This window comes from Sturnira hondurensis, unplaced genomic scaffold (assembly GCF_014824575.4).
Source record: "Sturnira hondurensis isolate 20B ecotype Veracruz unplaced genomic scaffold, ASM1482457v3 Scaffold0006713, whole genome shotgun sequence".
Classification (NCBI taxonomy): Eukaryota; Metazoa; Chordata; class Mammalia; order Chiroptera; family Phyllostomidae; genus Sturnira; species Sturnira hondurensis.
Window position 1 is genome coordinate 2,145,689 of NW_028079344.1, and position 19,859 is coordinate 2,165,547.

The 19,859-nt window shown below is 42.7% G+C and overlaps 1 protein-coding gene across 1 annotated transcript; it reads right to left on the reverse strand.

The window, feature by feature from the left end:
- Positions 1 to 13,910: 13,910 nt before the first annotated feature.
- TMEM200C (transmembrane protein 200C) lies at positions 13,911 to 19,421 on the reverse strand. The gene is made up of 2 exons (XM_037050320.1): positions 18,906 to 19,421; positions 13,911 to 16,081 (listed from the first exon to the last, which is right to left on the reverse strand). The coding sequence occupies exon 2, from the start codon at positions 15,985 to 15,987 to the stop codon at positions 14,095 to 14,097; it is 1,893 nt and encodes a 630-aa protein (XP_036906215.1). The 5' UTR covers positions 15,988 to 16,081; positions 18,906 to 19,421; the 3' UTR covers positions 13,911 to 14,094.
- Between the last annotated feature and the right edge of the window lie 438 nt (positions 19,422 to 19,859).

Consider the following 19,859-nt stretch of genomic DNA (forward strand, 5'->3'; position numbering starts at 1 on the left):
AAAAGACACTGTAAGAAAAGAAAACTACAGACAAACACTCCTCTGAACATTGATGAAAAAAAACTTAACAAAGTATTAGTGAAATAAATTCAGCAGCATATTAAAAGGATTATACATTATGACTAAATGGGATTTATTCAGGAATGCAAGGATGGTTCAACATCAGAAAATCAATTAATGTAATATACCACATCAACAGAATGAAGGAGAAAACCATATGATAATCTCAACTGATGCAAAAAAAAGCATTTGACAAAATCTTACATCCTTTCATGATAAAAAACATTTAACAAACTATGAATAGAAAGAAAATGCCTCAGGGTAATGAAAGTCGTAAATGAAAAACCTACAGTGAACCTCATTCTCAATGGTGAAAGACTGTAAAGTGTTTCTCTAGGATGAGAAACAAGGCAAGGATGCCAGCTTTCACCACTTCTAATCAACATAGTGCTGGAAGTTCTAGCCAGAGCAATTAGGCAAGAAAACAAAATAAAAGTCCTTTAAATTGGAAAGGAAAAAGTAAAATGATTTCTGTTTGCAAATTATATAATCTTACATATAGAAACTCCTGAAAACTCCATAAATTTATTTGAATAAATGAATTTACGAAAGAAGCAAAATCTAAAGTAAACACACAGATACCAGTTGCATTTCTGTATACACACACACACAAAAAGAACAACCTAAAAAGGAAGTTAAAGAAACATTCCATTTATAATAGCATAAAAAAAACAGAATAAAATACTTAAGAATTAACAAAGGAGATGAGAATTTATAAAACTATAACTATAAAACTTTGCTGAAAGGCAGCAATATAGCTCCACTTAGGGGTGCCCTGGAAAAATATTGCTGAAGAAAAATCCTCTCTGAGAAGAGTTTAAGCAGTACGTCTATATATTCATTTTGCAACAGAGGAGGAATGTCCAGAAGTATGGCTCTGCATTTATTCAGAGCATAATTGTCAGGACTTAGAAAGAACACAGTCAGAGAATTGGCAACATGATGGTCTTGGGAAGGAGGTATTATGGAAGCCCTATTTGAATGAACACAGAAGGTAAAGATATTTATGTCCCATATTAATGCTCACCAAAGAAAGTCTCAGGAGAGGAAGATTTTAATAATCAGGTAGACAAGATGGCCCATTTTAAAATTTTACTCATCCTTTTTCCCCTGCTGCCCATATTGTTGTTCAATCAGCTCATGAACAAAGTCATTATGACAGCAGAGGCAACAGTGAAACCCCCCAATGGTCGGAGTTCGGTTCAATTGAACCACTTCACCATGGGAAAGACTGTGTTTCATTCTCACTGGAATAAACACTTACCCTGGACATGGATTTGCCTTTTCCGCTGGAACTGCTTCTGTCAAATCACCTGTGAGCCTTCATAATGTCTTTTTTTTTTTTTACCATTATGGTATTCTACAGTTTTGATTCTGACAATATGACTAAGTTTACAGCAAATGTAATGTAGCAATGGGCTCGTGCACTCCAAATTCACCAGTTTTAGTCATCTAAATGGCTGGCCCAATAGAACAGTGAAATAGTCTTTTGAAGACTAAGGCACAGCGCTGCTGTGCAGAAGTGCTTTGCAGGGCGGGAGCAATGTTCTCTAGGATGTGGTACATTCTGAGTCAGCAAACAGTATGTGCTGATGTTTCTCCCATAACTGTGATTCATGGGCTCAATAATCAAGGGATGGAAAGGCGGGTAGTTCCTCTCACTATTATTCCCGGCGACTTGCTAAGCTGTCACTTTGGGCCCTGCAGGTGTAAAGATACTCATCCAGGGGCACAGTGTTCCACCAAGCTGGAAGTTGGGATTGCCAGGTGGCCTCTTCAGGCTATTGGTGCCAGTGAACTATGGGCAAAGAAAAGAGTTCCTGTACTCACTGATGTGGCTAATCCTGACTGTCATGGGGAAAGAGGTTTGCTGCTACACAGTGGGGGGAAGAGGTTGTCTGGAATACAAGTGCCTGTTGTCTGATGGTGCCTGTTGGGATTCCCATGTCTTCTAGTGAAAAATTACAACCTGACAGGCAGGCATGCTCCTGGCATAGACCTTCCAGAAATGAAGGTTTGGGTCACCACCAGGAAGAAAGTCACAACAAGCCAACGTGTTGGCTGAAGGTGAAAGGAATATAACATATGGAATTTTTTCTTTCTTTATTCCCCACTCTAGCCCTTCCTTATATAAATTAATATATGTTAGTAGTAGTTAACCTTATTATACCTCAAGGTTTAGGCTCCAGGATGGCAGAAGGTTGACTGTGACTTAGCTAAAAGAGAAATGACCATCATTAAAAGGTGAATACACTGAATTTACATTCTCTCTTGGAGAGAGGGTGTCTGTGTGTTTCATTGCATGAGAGCTAGTTCTTAGGCAAAAGTATGATTCTCATATCTTTATTTGGAAGTTTAATATGGTTAAAGGAGTGTATATGGATGCCAAGTTGACAACAGATGGACTCAAGTGTTTTTTTTTATTGTGTCAGCTTAGTTAGGCTCGATCCATTTTCTCAGAATATAGTGGCCTATATGATTCTGAGTTAAAGTTGGCCAAAAGTCCAATTTGAAAAAGGAGGAAGGAAAGCAGCAGTGAGTATTCTTGGAAGGTTGGGTAACATTGCAGCGGATGCAGAGGTGCAAGAGAGTACAGCGTGCCCTTGCTCTCCTCCACCCCACGCCCAGCACTCCTTTCTGACGGGTGGCCATTTGGAAAAGCAGCAGCCCCAGCCCCACCCACAGAACTGGTGGTAGACCCCCTGAGGTGAGAGTGCACAGCAACAGGGTCCTTCAACTTGTAGTCCCACTCTCATGGCCAGACATGCTCAGCCTCTTGGGTCTGGTGAGTCCTTCTCTGATACTCGAGGTTTCTTCCTGGAGCGTCACTTCCCCCAGCTCCACCTACAACTGTGCAAGGTCCCATTCCTGTACTAAATCCCGTTATGTAACTCATAGTGCTTCTCCTTTCCTATTGGACCTGACGAATGTAAATGCTATCTCAAACCAAATGAAGGGATTTTGAGTAGTGAGTAAATGAGGGAAGGGTACCTTCTCCAAGAAACCTAGAAAATTGCTGATGATTACAGTGCCAGTATTGACTAGTAATAATAATAGCTGGCACTTATTGAGCACCTACTACATGCCAGGCACAGAGCCCTATACACCTTAAATCATTTTATTTCTCACAAAAACCTTGTGAAGTAGGTACACATAGCATCTGGTTTTGCAAGTTAGAATAAATTTGAAGCTAGCTCAGAGCTGAAAATGCATGTTCTTAACCACTATGGTATATATGTAAAATGCCTCCATATGTCACATATTAAAATTATTTATTTACTTATTAGTTCCCACCACTAGAGTATATTTCAAGGTCAATAAGTACAACCTTTTAATAACTTTGTTGCTAAACACAAGGTCTGGAATTAGAAGATTTATGATAAATGTTTGCTGAATAAATGGACAAGTGAAGGGAACAGTGGTAGGAGACATGGCCAGGGTCAGCACTTCTGTTAAGAGAGATTGGCAGTGACTCTTGCAGTGGACATTGGTTCACATTTCCAGGATGTGGGCCCAGCTACATAAAAGAATTCAGAAACAATACAGAATAAGCCTATGCTATTGATGGGAATAGTGGTGATAGAAAGTAAGATGTATTATCTAGATTAATTCACATTCTGACTGGGGGTTAGGAGAGGGGCAGTCTGAGAGGGCATTCATATTACAGAAAAAAGCGTGTAACAATACCTGGCAATGTGGCATTTTTCACTTTAAGGTGTACATACACCTATTCAACAGCAGGGGGAGCAAGATGCAGGGAAATCTAAAATTTAGGAACAAAAAAGCGATGCTATCTGCATCATCCAGGGATAAAAGCATGAGAAAGTGATTTTACACAAAAAGGTCTGGAATTGGGGTGTTGAGGTATTTTAAATGCTGACTCTTCTCTTTGAAATGATTTTGAAATTGTTCACTAGAGCTGTGGCACCCTGGCGCACAGTGCAGGGGAGACTCGGCAATGATCGATGCAGGCAGGCGTTCAATGACGTTAAAACATGATACATTTTTTTAACCAAATTAACTCCTTCGTCCTTTGACAATGGCAAAATTCCCACCATGTCTTTGCTAATTAGACCTAAGCTTGAACCCTTTATTGTGGTGTAAAGAAAACCAAAATTGGTGTGAAATTTAATACTATTTCAATAAACTTTCTTGGGGATAAAATAATGTGATAAGATAAAATTTGAAACATTCATTGCCATGTGTTTGCTTGTTTTATGAAATTCAAGGCAGAATATAAGAAAATAGGTTCGTTCTATGAAGACTAGCAAGAATCAAGTTCACTTCAACTACACGACCACTCTACGAACGAATGTTGAGGGTGCTGCACTTGGAGAAGAGCTCTTTGAACAATCTCCATACCAAATATTCCCTGAAAATACCCCGAACTGCCATCTGAACAAACACAAGCTCTTTCAAAATTATTCTGACCATCTCTCAACTCTTATATTAGAATTAAGGGGAAAAAGAGTCTGTAGAGGCAAACAGAGCAACTTAGTTGCATAATGAATTATTCCTATTTTATTTTAATTTAATTATGCAAATTTGATCTAGAATCAATTTCAGTGCCTGTAAAGTTGACTTTTATTTGGTTCATTTCACTGTCAAGTTTTTTTTCCAGTCTCATTAAGCCCAGTTGGCAAGCCCCAGAGGTCTAAAACATTCAGGTCTTCACTTACATTCATAATATTGACTATAGTGGGAATAAGGAGAATATAAACTACTTGATATAAAAACAAATATATAATATAAAAACTGACCATGGAAACCTTAATTTGCTTTGTCAGTGTAAATATGAGCAAGTATTATTCATAAAATAATTACATAAAATTATATGACACCAAAATTAAGTTTTGATGTTTGCTGACTTTCTTAAGGTGGCAGTCGGTCATAAGGACTATTGATCTACGGTATTTTGAAGCAAGAGTCTCCTTACCATGCTAAACTTTCTTAATATGCCATTTTTGTTCACAAACCTCAAACTAAAGCAGTAACTGTGAAGATGACCTTGATTCATGTTTCAGTGGGTTCAATGACATGTGTGCGCGCACACACTGATCGTACCTCTGAGATCTCCGGTAAGGAACATTCCAACTTCAAGTCCCAGGTATTCTTCTGCCTAATATTTCTGTTACCAATCCTAATTTTTGTTTCAACAGCTGACTCCCAGATTTATAATTCCAGACTAAGATATGGAAATCAATCTCAGGCACTTATATCACTTTCAGTACATTGTATGGCAACAGCGTTCCGGATTTGAAGAGGCTCTCCAGCTCATCTCAGCAAATTCCCTTCTGCTTTTAAGATTATACGAGTGCTTCTAAGTCAAAAGCCATAATGGTTGGGTTATTCATTCTGAGACCCCACCTGGTATCTTATCACTGTCCTTATTTCATGAAATACGTATGTTAAAGAGAAATCAACTCTGAAGCATAGATCTTTGCTGCAGTTCAAGTTGGTCTTCCTAATGCGCATGAATGAAATCAGAGGAGAATCAGGAGGGACTGTGGCACTTCCTGAGGGGTGGGGGACCTTGTGAATTTCAGTGGCGAGAAAAGGCTCTGCATTCAGCCACCAGTTCCAGGGGCTGTGATTCAAAACAGCCTATTAGAATCGGAACTTACCATTTTCTTCCATGTGGAAGCATGGCTAAATAATTATACATCTCAACCATTGTGTAAACCAGTTTAATTAACATCTTCCAGGCATGTCACATTTACAATCACTAAATAATTTTCTAAAATTATATTGCATTAGAAATTGCCACACATCAACTTGGATTCTTTTTACTCATGGTCCTAATCATGCCTGAAATAAATGCTTTCTTTTCATATCACTTTACTTATTCATTTATTTTACTATAATTTGGTACTTCCGTTGAAGATGATTCATACTTACGGGCTGGCCAGATGCTCTGTTCAATTTATTTGTAAGTGTTATGTTTAATTGCCATTGACTAAATCAAAGCTGGCATTTTTTAAAGCAGTTCTAGCATTATTAAATTTCTTTTTCATCCATTTTATAACAAAATAAATCTTGGAAAGCATTCATTCCCATATCTCAATTTAGAATATAGCATAAAAATAAAAGCAAGTTTTTAAGAGGGATTTAAGGAACGAGGAGGTTGCAAACACGCACTTTAATTGTGTTTTGGCTTTTTGGAAGCACTTGTTTCAAGAAGATATCATTTAATTTACTCTCTATTTGAGAAGATACTTAAAATTTGGGTGTAAACAATTACTGTATTATTAGTAAAGTAATAAATTACTTTTGGTCTCCTTTAACCTTCTATTCTTATTATTATAAATGCATCCATTTTTTCTAAAGTAGTAATCCTCAGCAAGAGTAATAAATCAAGAAATGTTCTCAAGCATGAAACTAAAATGAAATTAGGAATACAAATGGGAGAAATTATACAATCAAATGCACAAGCACTGAAGTAATATTTTGTGCTCCAAACACATTGAGATGTGTGGTTAAATATGCAGGAGCATTAGCATTTAGGTCACTAAATTAGTCTTTTGAATTGTCTTGCTCTATCAAAAATTCTATTTGCTTTCTGACATCATTTACCATGTCATATTACCCACAGCCCTTTATCTACCCATATTTTCAAAATTTTATAGATATACCAATAGATATATCTCTATAAAAGATTTATTTAGTGGCCATGATAATAAAACTGCAATTGATAATAAAATGTTATAGATCTGTTGAACTTGATCTATAACAAAAAGTGCTTTTGCAAAATTCTCACTTTCATGAATTAGAAAAATGAACAAACATATTTTATATTTTGACCTTGACTGTCTTTATGCACTAAAACAGTTTGAAAAAAATCAAAGTGTGAGGAACTCAAAGAAACACTACTATTATTTTTGTACTTTAATAGAATATTCGTATTGAAAAGTAGATTTTTTTTTGGCCTTTTAGTTTGTACCTTTGTATGTAAAAGAAGTGTAGCCTGCATTTACACAGTGGCAAACAAGTATTCGAGCTGAATCTGGTTTTCAGTGAATATCCCTGAATGACTGGCTATTAAGAAATTAAAAAGCATACTTTTGCTACCAGTCCAGAAAGAATACTCGTACATTTCTCATACATATTTGCAGCTAAATAATCTTTCCTTGTGCTATGAACATGGATGTGAAGAAACAATAGGAATGGGATGCCTTACTAACAAAGGTAAATTATTTTTGCTGAGATGTAAATGATGCTATAAATTGACGTAGAAATACATTCTGTATTTTGCAAAAATGCCCTGCATGCTGATAAAAATAGCCCTCAAGTTTATGCTGCTTCCAATCGTCACACACAGGGATCAACACGTTTCCCATCCGGGCTGGAGACAAGCAAGCAGCACTGACGGGTGGCCGGTTCCCTGCCTGGTTGTGTCCCTCATGCCGCAGAGATGAAACGCTTATTTAAAGCAATATACCATTCAGCAGAAATCATTCTTGTGCGTGAAGCTAGCTTAGTGCCATGCACTGAAATTTCTCAGTTAAGAAATCCTGCTAGTTGAGGTCAGTTATAAAAAGACTATAATTAGATATCTAATGGTAGATAATATATATTTTGAATATTTTAATGCCCAAGTCACTTTAATCTTAATTCCAAATAAGCTTCCATTACTTATAAAAGAAGATATTTATCTATAGATAGATAGATAGATGGACAATAACTATTTTTTTTAGTTTTTTCAAGATAAATTCCTCACTTTGTCTGCAATTGTGTGGATATTAGGGAAAAGACAAACATAAGTTGTCACAGGACAACCTAGCTTATGGAGTTGTGTTTTCCCTCCCTCAGCTGTGAATGTTGTTTACTGTCTGACACAACTCTCCCACCTTTTGTGCGCCTGGCTGACATTGTCTTCATTTCTCAAGATTCGGCTGCAGACTCCATATCGTAACTCCCTCATAATTCTTGCACTGTGGAAACTACTGGGTATGGGCCTGTGTCAACAACACGACTGCAGGAGCCTGGGGTCTGGAACTGTCTTGCTCGCAGTTTAATCCCTTCCACCTAGCACAGTGCCCACCTGACTCATAACAAGCAGTTGAACCTATGTCTTGAACTGATTCACAAATAATGTATTTTATTGGAAGGGCAGCAGCTTCACCTAAAAATGTTTACTCAAACAGATGAAATTATTTTCTTTTAGGTTTGTCTATTAAAAAATGGAGTAATAAGGCAATTATTCTCTCTCTCTCTCTCCCTCTCTCTCTCTCTCTCTCACACACACACATACACAGCAATGGCCAAAGACCATACATTGAGACAAAGTAATTTTTTGGCCTGTCTTGCTTCAAATGACCTTATATACCAGTTATGACTAATAACGGGTGTATTTTCTTCCTTTTAAAGTACAGACATATTTTAAAGATACTTGAGTTTCTCAACATAAAAGCAAATCTTTATGAATTTGCCCATAAGCTTCTTTTACATGGTTTAAACATCATTGGATATTTAGCAATTCTTAATAAGTGGATTTGTGTCAATATTACTATGTTATGTTGACTTCCTTACACATGGAAAAAGATACAAATTAATGTCCCACCATGCATTTGCTGAAAGGATATTTTCTAAGGAATAAAATTGACTATAATGTTTCATTTTATGACCCTTGCCTACATACAAATCATCTATAAACACGAGTGACTTCATGCTCATTTGTGAAGCAGAAAGCTTTCCCAGCAACTCTAGCCTAACTCTTTGGTCTGTTTTTGAAGGATTCTCTGTGTCTTCCAGCTTTGGGTCTGCACCCTGTCTCCTCCCTTGAGACTGCCAGTCAGCCTTCTTGCCGTGAGTGGGACTGGGTGACAGGATTCTATCTGGGGTCAGAAGCACGGGTAAAGCAGTTCGGGTTATTGAGACAGACACATGCTTTGTGACACTCCCGGTGAACATGTCAGCCACAACAGCATAACCAGAAAAAACGTGTCTTAGTAATGGACCAGCCAAACATCCTGTTTGCCACCCCCGGCCACACCATGGGCTAGCATTGTTGATGGGGGAACAGTTGAGGGCCAGTCTAAAGTTGAATAAATATATTTTCAGATGGTAGAAACCCTAACGTGTCCCAGCTGAGGGTGGAGGCTAAATTCCAGGCTGGCAGCCATTTATACTCCTGCTGTGGTTCGTGCCCATGAGGACCTAACACCAGCCCAGCCTTTGCGGACATCAGAGAGAAACAGGTGGCACCCACAAAATACCCACAAAATAAGTTGCTCATCAGGTGTTTGGAGAGCGGCAGGGAACTGTTGACTAAAGATGTTAGTGAAAATGGTCTAACTTGTGGTGACTTAACATAAAGAACATAACTTTCATATCCATTTAAAGTCATTCATTTTGAAGAAAAAAATGTAAAAGATTATTTCCCTAGAGAGAAAAACTCTCAGAATGCTTTTCAAAGTTAGTCATTCAAAAACTTAGCCTACATATTCATCCAATAATTTTTAACCAAAATTTTTTTTAAATAAATAAAATAAGAGTCTGGATCTATAGAATACAAACTCCATAAATATCAATGCTATTCTTTATTTGACTATAAAATTATTTTTATACTTTGACAAAAATACTTTTCTCCTCAAAATATAAACACATGTACTTAGTTTGTCCTGATTCTATATGGTCGGAAAGTTTTTTCTAAGTCTTCTAACTCAAAAAATTTTCCAAACTTCATCTCTAAAAAGAATCCAGAATGACTAAAGAGAAAAACTATTATTTAAAAAACGTTTGTTTAGACAATTTAAATAAATCAACACGTACTTGCACCTCGCTTCAGGTCTTCCCGGAGCCTTTCTGCCTGCCCAGCTCCTCCGAGAGAAGGGGCTGGGAGCCGGGGCTGGCCTGGCCTTTCTGATGTGACCAGCCTCAGTAAACGGGAATGGAATAATCATGGCCAAGTACAGCCCAGTCACCCAGCTCGGACAGCCATTCCTTGTGGATCATGGGACATGAGGAGCATGCACCTGGCTCTCTGTATTCCATGTCCTATTGGTGGCACTGTAGTGGCCTGAGCTCTCATTGTTTAAGGTCTTTTTTTTCTTTCTAATATACTTAAATTATAAAGACTTTTTAGTACAGTACTTTTATGGTTGTCCCTAACAACTGAGTAGTAAATTTAGCCTACTAATTACTTTTCTATATTTTGCCTTAATAATAGGAGTTAACATTTACTGAAGGCTTATTTGTGCCAGGCGTTGTTCTAAGTTAGTTTATTGATTTGATGAGCCAGAAGCTATTATCTGCATTTAACAAACATGGAAACCCAGGTACGATGGTATCTAAGTCATACTTTGAGCCACTATACCATGTTGCCTTACATGTTAGACTTTTAAACCTAACTTTATTCTATTAATAAAAAAGAAGACCATATGTAATGATTTGGTTTGGCAATGGTTTCTATTTTAAGTAAAACTAAAAAAGTTTTTATAACACTTTTTAGGTGCCAAGCCTGTTGTAAGCACCCTACTCAGGCATTAATTCATTTCATCTTTGATCCAGTCCGGTGTAGGCACCACTATTGCTCCCGTAGTACGGGAAAGGAAGGAAGCTGAGACATTGAGAAGTTGATGAGTAGCTTGCCCAGGGTCATCTAGCTAGTATGACAGAACATTTGGGGGAGGCAGTGTATATGCCAATTGTTGCAATTATTTTAACATTCTAGTCCTGCCATTGCTATTTGCCTTTCAAAAATTATTCCATCTTTCTCATTTTAGCAACCTCATTTACAAATAATGGGTGGCAGCGAGGGATCCCATGATCTCTAAAATCCCTTCCAGTAGTACTATTAATTTGGTACAACAAACCCTGCAAAGTCACATAGGAAAAGCCCTGTTTATGCTACTCCAAAGGCTTAAACACAAAGTGCAGCATTTAAATGGGCTATACATTCTAACACTTCCTGTGTCCATTTGGTTTCAGGAAAGACTGGTTTGGGGGAAAGTATCTAGCAGTAGAAAATCATTAGCTGGAAAAGTACCTAGCTTCAATGTAGGAAATATTTTGTTGATCTTCAGAAGTGCCAATTTCAGCTCAGCCTCTGCCAATGGGCCCAGCGGATTCTCAAAGCCAGACTCCTTGGCTCCACCATTCACCAGCTGTGCAACCCAGGCACATTTTTCATCATCCCGATCGAGCACCTTTCTCTGTAAAATGGGGATAATAATAATTCTACCGCAATAGAGTTGATGTGAAGAGTAATCGAAATGTCTGTAGAGCATGTACAATAGACTGCAACCTGGTAACTAGTGAGTAAAAATTTAGGATTATTTGGGAATACCTTTTCTCCTAAGAAGGAGAAAACTATAAATTCTAACTATCGTCATAGCTACAGAGGATTCTTTCTGAGGTCTGATGAAAGCTCAGTCTCTTAATATTTGCAAAATTAGGCCCATCATTTTTATCCTCAGGAGCAAAAAAAAATTGACTTAAATTGCTCAGTGGTTACGATAGATGTGACTCAATACTGAACTGTATTAGTCTGGTGAAGATGCTTAACATCAGAGGGCCTGTGTTCACAAGAACAATATGAATTAGAGGTTTTTATTTAGCCATATTTAATTAACTAGGCAATCAGTATCGTTTAGGCAATAGGTTGGACTGGATTTTCTAAAGTTTGTAAGGGACAGATATTAATTTGCCTCCCCCTCTTTGGTAAAAAAGGTAGTGGCTTTATTATTTGCTAAATTTCTTACATTACACTTTCTGAGGCCTGGAAACAGCATTTTAGAGCATTAGAAATCGTCTGTCCTTTTAAACAACTCATCAATACAGCATAGTAATTATCAAGTAATACAAACAATTTATATAATGCAGTATATAAATTACCCAGTATGCAAGGAAATAAAGAAGAAAGCCTAAGGAAGTTTGAAATTTGACTGAGACTTGAAATTTAACACTCTCTGGAGGTCTGATTACACTTGCTTGTCACTCTTACTAGTGGAAAATCACTTTCACTATATAGAAGAGCCAAATAAATCAATTCATAGCTTTGAAGTGAGTTGTATTAGCTTAATGCAGATTCAATCTGGGAATAAAGTAGGTCCCTTTAAAACTGATTACAGAATGTAACAATAAATGGTAGTTTATTAAGTATACTCACTTTGCAAAGTTGTATGTATAAATATGATATGATGTATCTGGGACAAAATGGATACCCTGAATTTAGGTAAAGCTCTCAGAGATGAAGGCAATGATAGGGATTATATCATCCACCAGAGACCCAGAGGGATTAAGTGATTTGACTATGGTTATGTGGAATAAGTGGATAGTCCAGATGTTAGCAGAGGCTTTCTTGATCTCAAGTTGAGAGGAGTCCCACTCTTCTACAGTATGCATTCAACAACATATTACGATAATAATTACAATAACCATTATTTATGAGGTACATACTCTGAGCCAAGTACTGTTTGGTACTCAAAACTCTCTGTCCCCACCTCATAGCTCTTTGAGGAGTGTCAAGTTGTTTCCACTCTCCAGATCCAATGACTAAGCCTCTGCACTGTGACCTGTTCGAGGCTGTGCAGCGAGCAAATGCCGGAAGCTGGAGCCTCACCCTTGCATCTGCATCTTTCCACTGGACCCACTGCTTCACCCATGACCACATGGCCGCCTGGGGGACCAACATGACCACAGCTTTGACTGGATTTTCTTTTAAAGTCGGTATTTTAACCTATTGCAATGATAGTCCTGGCTGCGTGCAACTGTAGAACTTGTATCCAAATGACTGAAAAAATACTAATAGACCCTTCCCAACATTAGCTCACAAAAGAAAAGGGCATCAGAATGGTACATTATTTGTCTACTGTTCTTGAAAATTAACTAACTGACTTTAAAAAACTGAAGTATACGAAACCCTACCAAATTATTAAAATATTATCTCTTAACTTATATAGGCCATGGATTCAAGATTATGAACTTGAAATCAAAAGGCAAACAGTCAACTCCTAGAGGGAATATTAATATTCCCAAAAAGGGAATATTAAGGGAACAATTAATACTTTGAGGTAAACTAAAAGAACTACTGAAAATTACTATTTATTTAATGCTTCATTCTATTTGAAAGAGAAACTCCCACATGACCAATATTACCTATATTTAAAAGTTTAAAATATATTGGAAAGTGATTGAATGAGGAATAACTACAGTCATAGTAGCAGTGTCTTAGCAAAATATTTTAGATTTATTAGCCAAACTATTAAATGTTTGATGTGTGTTAGAAGCATTAGTTCCAAGGCAAAATGAGGCGATATTATGTGTTGCTGTTTGGAAACTTTTTTTATTAAAAAAGATTTTAATATTAATGCTATTTTCAATACAGGCGTGATAATACTCAATAAAGTATCCTGTACTTGATATAGTGAATTTAGAAATGCAACAGTCCACATAGATACTGGCCCCTTCCTCTCCATTAGCTACCCTAGTAGCAAAATGTAAATAACCATTTAAAAAATAAAGAGGCCTTTAGGCAGTTGGACCAGCAGAGTGGGACCAAGGAGAGAGCTCTTTCCAGACACACTCATGCTTTTGGCTTTGACTTCATTTAGTAATGTCAGTTCTGAGAGAACTGAATCAAACCCTTCTATGCTCTGCAAAAGCATAGGAGAAAAAAGCTTGTCATTCACAAGCAGCTATGGACAAAACCAGAGGCAGAGTTGAGAGATTAGGGAAATTAGGAATTAAAAAAAAAGTTAAAGTGCACAGTTACTGTCAAAAATATATTATTTTTCCTAAGAAAATTAAGAGCATTTTATCTAATGAACTAGATTGCTGACCTTTTAATACTTTTGGTTTTCTGGAACATACAATCACCATCGGACATAAAAGACTAGTTTGCTTTTTTTAAAAAGAAATGCTTGGAGTTATCTACAGGAATCTGGTGAACACAATTCAAAGATAACATTCTGCAGCTCTTTGGGTATTGGACAATTTTCTCCCATAAGTCCACAAGGAAAGAGGAAGCTGTTAAACTCAGTGATTCAAGAGGGCATATTTTCTCATTCCTTTTCGCCCTAGCTCCATCTTTCCCTAAGTGCCAGTACTTTCCAGGTCTCCGTCCTCTACCCCTAACGCGGGAGAACGAGAAATCATGAAGAGTTTCTCCTTGTTTGTAAACTGCCTCTGCACTGGCTGCGGGGGCTGGGCCTTGGGTGCCCCTTGGCTGGGATCTTCCAGGGAGCTATCCGGACGACTCTGCTCCTCTGCACCAGGGGCGGTGGTTGACTCACAGTCTTGACTTTGACTGGCTACTTCGTCCACAACCGACTCCATGGAGGTGCTGGCCTCCCGCAGCGGGGTGTAGCCCTTATTGCTGCCGGATGGGTCATCGGAGTGGGAGCTTGGCGAACCCAACCTGGCGGGGGGCGAGCCCTCCAGTCGCAGCGGGGGCGAAGGGGAAGCAGCTTTGGCCGGAGGGTTCAAGTCCAGGTCTGCACTATGCAAGGAGGGCGGGGGCTCCGGGGAGAGCGGCGACCGGTAGTCCGCTAGCCCGCTGGTGCTACAGCGCCTCAGAGCCCTGTTCTTGCCGGTCCTGGGCAGCTGACCGCCCTGCACCCCGGCGGTGCGCGTCGCCGCCACGCCCCCGGGCTCCTCTAGCTCTCCTGGCGCCCAGCACGCGCCACCCAGGTTACCTCGGAGGTCGGTCAAACTTAGGTCGAGCTCATCCCTCGGGATCTTCTGGGAGCCGCCTTCCCCAGGCAGTCTCTGCCAGCTGCAGGTTGCGCCCTTTGCGTCCCCGTCCCTTTCGCGGTCCCCTTGCATGGGTAACAGTGTGAAGGCGCTCAACGAGGAGTCCACGAGGGAGCTGGTGGTGCTCTGGCGCCCCCAGCTCTCGGGTGGGCTGCAGGGCGCCGGGCTGCTGCTGCTGCTGGCGGCCGCGGTGGCTGTGGCGGCAGCGGCCACAGCAGCGGTGGCCGCAGCCCGGCGACGGCCAGCCACGCAAGAGCGTTCGCGGTAGATGCTGTACACGGCCTCCGCCAGACTCGGGGGCTCCCGCGAACAGCAAGGGGATGAGGACAGGTCTGGCGGGGACACGGCGCCCCTGGCCACGCCGCCGCCCCCGCCCGGAGCTGTGGGGTGGGGCCATGAACCCTTGGCCAGCATCGCTGCAGCCTCGAAGGCATCCCCAGGGCCGCCGCTCCCAGGCTTCAGCTCCAGGCCCCGCGACTGCACGTAGCTGAGGAAGCCGTTGAGTGGTGTAGCCCCGGGGGGCGCAGAGGCGGGCACGGAGGAGGAGGAGGAGGCCTTGGCGGCCGCAGCAACGGCCAGGTCTTTGGCACGGAAGCTGTGCACGTCGATGACCGTGGAGTAGAGGTCCCGCAGGTTGATGATCTTGGTCTTCCTGTCGCGGTTCTCGTGGAGCACCGCGTTGGCGCAGATGAAGAGGAAGATGCCAATACCCATAATGAGAGGCCCGAAGACCTTGAGCTTGTCAGAATGCAGGTAGCTGGAGAAGATTCGGAAGAAGAAACCCACGGACCCAGAGGAGGACGGCGAAGGGGTGGTGGAACGTGCTGGAGGCGTGCTCCTGGGCGCGCCCACGGAACTGGAGTTCACACCCCCCACAGAAACCAGGTGACCCCTGGACCGGTTTTTGCTGCCACTGCCGCTGCTATTACCTGTGGTTGGGACTCGGTGGCCGCTGGTAGTGGGCGGCAGCTGCTTACCCACTTCCTTACTAGCCCCGTCGGCCTTGGGCCAGTAGCCCATCACCGCCATGGCTATGCCAACCAGCAGCACCAGGATCCCGCAGAGGGCGATGAGCCCAGATATGGAGCACAACTTCAGCTTTCCTTTCACCACCACCACGTCGTTCTTGCGCCTCTTCTTGGCTTTCCGCTTGCGCTTGGGAACCTGATTCGGAGGGCGGAGAGGATCCTGCTTTCTGGCGGAAATCCTCAGTAGGCCGCCGGTGGCGATCATGTCGGGCGGGTGGAGCGAGAGGCTAGTCCCTGGGGCGGAGGCTTGTGCAACGAGGGCGCCAGCTGCCCACTAGCTGCTCTGCCACCTCTTTCCGCTGCAAAGCAGAGGAAGACGGTCAGAGGGGATAGGCTTGACTGTAACGACATGCCACACGCTGCAGCTGTCCCGCTCCTCCATCCCTCCACAAGTGTGCCCCCCACCCCAGGGTCTTCACCCAACCACGAGAGTGCGGCTAATAGAGACCGGTGGGTGGGGTGGATGGATTAGGGAAGGAAGCCTTGTTGCAGTAATTGACAGGAGGTGGTAAAATACGTCGCCCCATGCCTCCATTTCACACACACTCTGTAGGTAATATTTCAGCTTGTTCATTTCAAACCCTCCTGGCTGGCAGCCAACAGAGTTCTGACCATCAGTAGAAACTTAAATGTGGGGACTCCAAGTAGTAGTCGAGGACTTTCCAGGCAAAAGCCATTCCTTTTGTCCGACTGGAACCAGAAGATTCCCAATCCAGCTGCCACGGGAGTCTCAATTCTCTACCTAAGACAAGATTTGGTCAAGGTTCAGGCCAAAGTCAGTAAAACGGCCACAAAAGTTCTGTTATAAACACAAGAGAATTCTTTTCATACTCATGCAAGCAGGCAGCAGATCATACATACGCTGGCTGGCAGGCAGCTTATTTACCTCCAATAATTAATAGAGAGCCCATTGCTGGGAGAACACCAAAGAACTATGTCGATACTCTGACAATAAATATCTGCACAAAGTTGTCTTCTATCTATTACTGTTCCTACAGCTGAAGGAAGGCAGAGCCTTCTCCCAGCCTTTTCCTCATCTCTTTTCTGCAACATCTGGACAGCTTCTTGGGGTAGAACATTTAGTTTTAGGTAACTGGTTATATAACTGAGCTCTTCCTTCTGGCCTCTTCTCCTCCCTCAGAGGAACTCCCTCATCGGTATCGTAGGCTAGATCTCTTTGGGGAATCTGAGAGCTCCCTAGAATTTCCAAGAGAAAGATTTCTTTCTCCAGTGGAAAAATTATGGGCTTAAAAAAAGAAAATTCACCAGTCTGCCTATTACGGTGAATAATAGACCTGCTTTCTGAGACCTTATTAATATGCCAACATTTTTCAGAATCTCAAAATTCAAATGAGTAGGCAATTAATTAGGTATGGCATAATAATGATTGGTAAGATGATATTTTCCCAAGTGAGAACTGTTTTCTTCATCTTGAGGTCATTTTTAGGAAGGCAGGGTGACAACAGTCAATGAATTATCTTACAGGAAGTTTAGTTGTTTATTATAAAGCTGAGGTTAGATAAACGCAGACGTGTCTTTGTGGATATCTGGTAGCTTCTGGATCCCCAAAGTAGAACATTTTTTTGTTCCACTGGTGTGCTCCCTCCTATAACATAGATGATAAAATTAGGGGCCTTGTTTGAATTTGAAAGGCTTAGATATCACTCACGAGCCTTTGGGCATGTTATCCTTTATAATATAAGTCATGTTTCACAATAAATTACCCTTCGAAAATGTGGGACGATTTAGGTAGAATTTTGCTTTTAATTGGTGCCTGGATGAAGCACTTTGGCCCTCAATTCCCTCCATTATATCAATATAGGCAGCATCTTTTTCTCCACGGATGGAAAAGCAAATGGTAATCAGCTCTTTACAATGTTTGCAAATCAATTTTCAGTAAGGAGAAATACTAGGTAGGTTAGAGAGGGCTAAGTAGAGAGAAAACATCTATGACCCTTTATAATTTTATTTTAAGGAGCTGCACCAGTAAGCACAGGTTGTTTTAAAAAAAGAGTAGTTTACTGTTCACCTGACACCCCCCAAAATAAGCATGTTTGTTATGTAGTTGTAGCAGAGACTGCTGTTTTAAGTGAGCCGTAGACTCCAGTATCTTATCTGGAGATCTGTGGTTCTTTTAAGAGGGATTTGGGAGCTAGACATTTTAGAAACAAAACCGGACTCGTTGGCGGCTTGGCTCTCCCAGGCGAGAGAAGGGCTAACATGCTAACATTATGTTCGGGAACATTGTTAAGGTGGACCAGGATGCCGCGTTTCCTGGGGAGGAAGACCCCCACGATGTATTTCTCCTCAGAAATCAGCGTTGCCTCTGGGTAGAATGTGAGAAAGGTTGGAATGAATTTCAACCATCCTTTACAGAAGATCATTAAAATGAGTTTAATAGCTAGTAATTAACTCCTTAGTTTATTATTCCTCCAGCTCTGTTGAAGGCTGGGCTCCTTTCCCGGGTGCCAACATCTGAGCTGAAATACTGACATCTGACCTGAAAGCAGAAGTGAGGTCAGACGTCGTGGGAGACCCACCTTTGAGGCTTTTTCCCCATTCACAGTGCGGGAAAACAAACTTAGCAGTCGAGGTTGGCCGCCCTAGCAATTTACTGCCTGGTGCTGGTCTTTCCGTGGTTAAGGAATGGAGGAGGGGGGAATGTCTAAAAATACAACTGCTTCCAAGAGAGACATTCAAGTTCTCGGTTCATGATGGATTAAGCCCCACTCTGTGAGAGGCTCAGAGCCCACAGTTTGGGAGCGCCCTACCCTGACCAGGAGTCAACCCAGGTCCTGGACTCCCACTCCCTCACTGGCAGGACGGCGAGCCCCCGACCCCATTCTTCTGCTTATTTATGTTGGAGTCACATGAGTGCAGTCGCTGGGAGTCCGCCTCTGGAAAGAAGACAGGCAAAATAGAAGTGAGGGCAATCTCGAACTTGCATTTTCTGGGCATCGCATCCCACATAGCCAGTCCTCCCAGGAAAACGACTGCCCCGGACTGGTGTTCGGGAGACCCGGGCTCGGGGCATGAGTGAAGGGAAGGGGCAGCTCGGGGGTTGAGAACAGACAGAATTGCTCAAAATGGCAGCACTAGAAGCAAACAATATCGCTCACTTACCCGGGAAGACTGGGGCAGTTCAGGGCCGGCGATCGGACGCACGGGCGACACAAAGGAACCATGGAGAAACTTTTTCAGTCCCAGCCAGCCGCGGAGCGCAGGGACAGCGCCTCGGGGGCCCTGCATCCGCGCGCAGCTCAGCAGCCTCGCGGGGGCGAGCGCCCGCCCCAGGTTCGCAGCCCCCTCCAGTGCGGTGGCTGGAGCCATTTCCAAGAGTTTCCAAGAAGTGTCAGGTCCTCCGCATCCTGCATCTTGTCTGCTAGCCGTTTTCCCTGCCGAAGCTCCTCCGCCCCTCGCGCCTGCCCTCCCGTCCGGCTCGCCGGCTGCCCCAGCGCCTTTTGTGTGGCTGCGGCGCGCCGGGCTCCGCGGGATGGAGTTGAGCCCGCTGCGGCTCGCACTGCTCGGGGCGGCTGGACTGGCGGCTGTTGCTAAGAGACCGGAGCCATGACACAGGGAAATTGCTGCAGGCTGGCAGTCGGTACCCGGCCCGACTCTGTTCCTCAGGGGCGCACCCGCCCCCCGCCCCGCCTCCCCGGCGCTCCCCCTTCGCCGGCCTCCTTCCACCTGGTCCCCCCGGCACACTTCCTCTGCAGCCCGCCGCGCGCGCGCCCCTTCCGAAGAACCGCTTAGTGACCTGGAGGCTCCAGGGCAGACGGAGGAGGAGCCCGGGGTCTGGGGACACGCGCGGGGAGGATTGGGCGCCCGGCGCTTCGACCTCCGCCTTCCCCTCCCCTGGGGCGCCCGGGGACCGCTGCCCGCCTTCACTGGGCGCTTTGTTCTTTTTCTTCCAACTACCTGTCTGAGCAGCGGACCGGAGAGGGCCAAAGAAGGGGCCCCCACTCCTGAGGGTCTCCCCATCAGCATCCGGGAGACGCTCTTGAGTGAGAGAAGGGTTAGTGTCCCCCTCTTTCTCCCTCCCTTCTCTCTTTTGTTGCTTCTACTCTTGGATACGAC

Bases quoted from the DNA above. Each gene is read 5' to 3' on its own strand.
- TMEM200C (XM_037050320.1), bottom strand. From the start codon at position 15,987: ATGATCGCCACCGGCGGCCTACTGAGGATTTCCGCCAGAAAGCAGGAT.